We start from the raw sequence: 5,000 nt of genomic DNA, 5'->3' as shown, positions 1-5,000 counted from the left end.
GTGGTAACTGGAGCTAACTGCTTTATACAAGGCCTGATTACTTGTTGTAGTTTCTCTTGTTTCTTTTGTTAGTTTTTTCAAGATTTCATAGAGTCAAGTTTGGTGGAATAGCAGAATTTAACCCCTTCAGTACCAAGACACGTTTTCATATTCATTCTGGTGACTATTTGGTGATTTTATACAGCTTCAGAAACTTATGTGGGGATGAAAATAGTGAAGACTGTGGCCATTAATCCTGTGACCTCCATAGACCCTTCTTAATGTCCATGAAATCGTCAAATCACACCCAAAACTCAAGGTAAAAAATGTGTCCCAGTACTGAAGGGGTTAAGTTTATTTTCTTCTGTTCATCTATTCAAGAGTTCATAACCAGGAAGTTTTGTGCAATAACAGGCAACTCAAGTGCTTCTACGAATGTGCATTTTTTATACAAAGAGCGTTCTGTGAATGTGTCTGTCTGTCTGTCTGTCTGTCTGTCTGTCTGTTTGTTTGCTTGCCTGCCTGTCTGTCTGTTTGTCTGTGTCTGCTTGTCTGTCTGTCTGTGTGCCTGCCTACCTGCCTGTCTGTCTGTGTGCCTGCATGCCTGTCTGTCTGTCTGTGTGTATGCTTACCTGTCTGTCTGTCTGCCTGCTTGGCCTACCTGTCTGTGGGCCTGCCTACCTTAATGTCTGTCTATCTGTCTGTCTGTCTGTCTGTCTCCCTTGTTCACAGGAATGCGATGAAATTTACGAATAAAACACCAAATACTTTAAGAATAATGAAGCAGAAAAAAGAAAAAACAATCGGAACTTACTAGAAAAGAAGAAAAACAAAACAAAAACAGGATATCTGAGAGCATTACACATTCGCCTCTTGTCCTTCCCTTGATACGACACTTTTCTCTTCACTTGTTCATCTTTTATCCTCAACATTATAACATTCCTCGTGTAAGCTTATCATATTCTCAGTGTGACGCGTTACTTCTTTCTTTCTTTATCTTTTTATTCTCAACATCGTATTCCTCTTGTACACTTGTTATGACCTCACTTTGATGCGATGCTCTTCTTTACTCCTTCTTTCATTCCTAACGTTGCTTTGTTCATGTATGTTTGTCCTGACCACTTTGATACTTTTTTTTTCTCTCTTCCTTCATTTTTCATTCTCAGTATTTTATTAGTGGTGTACATTTATTATTTCCACTAATGTATATATGCATGTGTATCAGCGTTCTATTTTGTGCTTTTGTATATAATTCTGCACTCAGCAATTTACATGCGAGTGTCTGAGCAGCAGGATGATGAAAGATAAATGAATGTATAATGTGTATCAAAGTGTGGAAAAGACAATATCTTCAACTACAGCCTTTGGAAAACTGATGGTGAGAGAGCAGAGCGTTTTAGAATACGGCCCTTACTCTCTTGTACTGTGGCTAGAAGAGGATTAGCCCAAGCAGTGAAGAGATTAGGAACCATAGACAAAAAAAAAGATTCTCCCTGGTGTCTACATTAGTTTCAAAATCCTTTAATTGAAACTATATAGGTTTTTAAAGACATTTCCAAGATTCTAGTGGCAGGTTAACAAGGCTTCTATATTATTAACAGATTGCGATAAGAAATGCAAGATGACAGATTGCAATAAGAGATGCGAGAGGGCAGGCAGACTGTAATGAGATGATACGAGATGACAAATTATAAAAAGAAAATATGTGATCACAGACTGAAATAAGAAAATAAATGAAACGTTTAAGAATACTAGAAATACATACACTACATTTAAAAATCTCATTAAAACTACAGAAATTTTTAAAGGTATTTCTAAGGTTCCAGTGACAGATTAACAAGGTCTGTCCATTAATTCTTCTTCTTCGTCAGCTGATTAGCCTGTCCTTATACGGGGTCGCTGTCTGTACATTAACCCCTTCAATACTGGAATGCATTTTAGTCTCGAGTTTTGGGTGCGATTAGACGATTGGATTAACATTAGAAAGGGTCTATGGAGGTCAGAAGGTTAATGGCCAGAGTCTTCACTATTTTAATCCCAACATAAGTTTCTGAGGCTGTATAAAATCGCCAAATCGTAAGCAGAGTAAATACGAAAAGGCGTTCTGGTACTGAAGTGGTTAATAACTGGAGAAACAATCTTGGGAATCCTGCTCATCATTTCTGCGGCCTTTGAAAACCGTTGTGGTGAGAGAAGAGCGTTTCAGAACATGGGATTAGGTACATCGCGTGCTTACCCGTTTGTCCCCTGGGAAGAATGTGTGGCGCAGGTGAATGAACTCAAGGAAAGGGTGTTGTACTGTTCTCTGTGTCATCAAGGGTGTCTAGGGTTCAGTTGGTGTTCACTTGGGCATTTCTGTGGTTTTTAAGTGTTTTTATTATTTGTAAAGGTTTTGAGTGTTTTTCATAGGTTTGTTAGTGTTTGTAAGGGATTTCATTGGTTTTTAGGGTTTTTAAAGGGATTTCAAGTGTATTCAAGAGGTTTTGAGAGGTTCCCAAAGAGTTGCGAGAGTTTTCAATGGTTCTTAAATAGTTGTAAGTGTTTTCAAAGGATTTCAAGGGTTGTCCAAGATTTTCAAGACTGTTTTCAAATGTTTTCAAATGTTTTCAAGTGTGTTTTTAGGTTTCAAGACATTTATCCCATTTTTTATTTTGGCTAACTGTCTCGGACCTGCTGGGGGACTGGCAACTTAGTGGAGCTTTTTTTTCGTCTTATTTTGCCCTTGGTTAGCTTTTCCCTCTTACATAAAAAAATAAATATAAATATGAAGTGTAAAATTTTTAAGAGTGTTTTCAGAGTGTGTCTCAAAAAGTTTTCCAAGTTTTTCAAGGTAACTTTTAGATCCTTCCTTCTTTTATGTATTAGAGAAATTGAAAGAAAAATAAATAGTAAGAAAATAAAATAGTGAATAAATAAATCAAAAGTAAAATCAAAAGTAAAATCAAAATAAAAAGCAAAAAGTGAAAAAAAAAAAAACAATTGCTCAGTATTTTCCTTCCTGTATTTGTTTGGAATTAAGGACGAGACACAAAGGATCACAAAGGATGCAACACTGAAGCCAAAACAATAAATAAATAAAGGACTTGTGGTAGTGGTGGTGGTAATACTGTTGATGGAGGTGGTGATGGTGGTGGTAGGAGGAGTAAATGTCTCGTGTGTGTGTGTGTGTGTGTGTGTGTGTGTGTGTGTGTGTGTGTGTGTGTGTGAATTGAATTAACTCTCCCCTTTCTGTGTGTGGGTTATTAAAAGTACTGAGGACGAAATAAAGGATGAAAAACAAAGAAAAAGAGGAAAAGGAAGGGAAAAATTGACTTGTTTATGCTACTTTGATTAAATACTGAAGGAAAACAAATAAAAAGGAAAGAAATTGAATAGAAAAATGGAAGAAATGTAAAAGCAAGAAAAAAAGAAGGAAAAAAAAGAAAATAAAAGAAAATATTACAACTTCATTCCAAAAACTATGCACAGAATAAGAAGGAAAAAAGAAAAGAAAATGATACCAAACTAAAGTGAAAAAAAGTAGAACGCATGTCAGAAATTTTAAAGAAAGAAATGAAAAAAATAAAAATAAAAATAAAATAAAATAAAAATAATTACTTCTTTCTAAAAAAAAAAAACAACTAACCGGAAACAGGAAACTTCACTAGACAACATTGAAACATCACACGCAACATTAAAAAACACACACAAAAAAAAAAGAAAAAGAGAAAAAGAAAAAAATACCAAAAGGAAAAAAAAAAAACGCAACGACCCATGAAAGAGACGCTCTCCCACGCCGCCCCCCCCAAAAAAAAAAAAGTAAAAAAACATGGAAACGTATCTCTAAAAGTAAAAGATATGTAACCTTCCTCCACCAATCATCAGGGGTGCCAACCAATGCGACACCCCCGCCAAGTAAACACGATTCCAGGCTGGCAAACATTAACCACACCCTCATGTATTGTCACCGCAGATTGCCACACGACGAGCAACAGGCTAAGAGAGAGAGAGAGAGAGAGAGAGAGAGAGAGAGAGAGAGAGAGAGAGAGAGAGGGGGGAATTGTGTAGGATTATAAACAATAGCGAATGTAAGAGAGAGAGAGAGAGAGAGAGAGAGAGAGAGAGAGAGAGAGAGAGAGAGAGAGAGAGAGAGAGAGAGAGAGAGAGAGAGAATCAATAACAATATGATAACAAAAGCAATTATCAAGGAACTTTGTGATAAACCGGAAATACACGCGAGAGAGAGAGAGAGAGAGAGAGAGAGAGAGAGAGAGAGAGAGAGAGAGAGAGAGAGAGAATATACATGAAACAGAAAAAATAAAAGAAAAAAGGAAATGAGAAAAGCAAAAAGAGAAAAAGGAAAAGAAATAGAGGAAGAAGAGAGAAAGAAGTAATAAAAGTACGTAGATATGTAAATAAGAAAACGAGAGAGAGAGAGAGAGAGAGAGAGAGAGAGAGAGAGAGAGAGAGAGAGACAACACGTGAACCGGATCCAGCGAGCGTCAGTCGAGTTGCAGGCGCAGAAGTGGAAGGAGTGACCCCGCCGGCCTGTCTGCCTCACTCACCCAGGCTTCCCCCACGCCCACACCCACACGCAGGGGTCGCGCCACACCCGCCCACACCCACCCACACCCACACCCACCCACACACCCAACAAGGAGGCAGTGTATTGCAATGAACCTTACCTGGCTTTCCTGTAAGTCTTCTGTACTCTTTCCCGCGTGACCGTATCTCCACACGCCCGCACGCCCACACGCCCACCATGGCAAGCACGCCCCTGCACGCCCTAGTGGTGGCGGTGGTGGTGGTGGTGGTGAGCGAGATAGCTGCTGCCTCTCATAAGGATAACAGTTTTAATATTCAAGGAAGTGGTGAAGCCAGAGCGGCGAGGATCAGGAGAGAGCAAGGTAATGTGTGTGTGTGTGTGTGTGTGTGTGTGTGTGTGTGTGTGCTTATTTTTGCAGTGTTTTTTTTATTTGTGTTTTGTTTCCTTTATTTCTTTTTTTTTCGTTTTATTCGTTTTTTTTTGTTTTTTCTATTTT

The 5,000-nt window shown here is 38.4% G+C and overlaps 1 protein-coding gene across 6 annotated transcripts in view; it reads left to right on the top strand.

Annotated features, from left to right (window-relative positions):
- Positions 1–4,478: 4,478 nt before the first annotated feature.
- The window catches only part of LOC123501937, a 109,472-nt gene continuing 108,950 nt past the window's right edge, over positions 4,479–5,000 (top strand). For 4 of the 6 annotated variants that reach the window (XM_045251036.1, XM_045251031.1, XM_045251034.1 and 1 more), the window contains exon 1: positions 4,479–4,865. In XM_045251036.1, the coding sequence (XP_045106971.1) occupies positions 4,721–4,865 (145 nt within the window). In that variant the 5' untranslated portion in view covers positions 4,479–4,720. The remainder of the gene's footprint in view (positions 4,866–5,000) is intronic. The other 2 variants (XM_045251035.1, XM_045251032.1) reach the window with 2 other exon arrangements.

The sequence above is a fragment of the Portunus trituberculatus genome, chromosome 10, assembly GCF_017591435.1.
Source record: "Portunus trituberculatus isolate SZX2019 chromosome 10, ASM1759143v1, whole genome shotgun sequence".
In the NCBI taxonomy this organism is placed as follows: Eukaryota; Metazoa; Arthropoda; class Malacostraca; order Decapoda; family Portunidae; genus Portunus; species Portunus trituberculatus.
The sequence above is the reverse complement of the archived record's forward strand: the minus strand, read 5'-3'. Positions and strand labels throughout refer to the sequence as shown.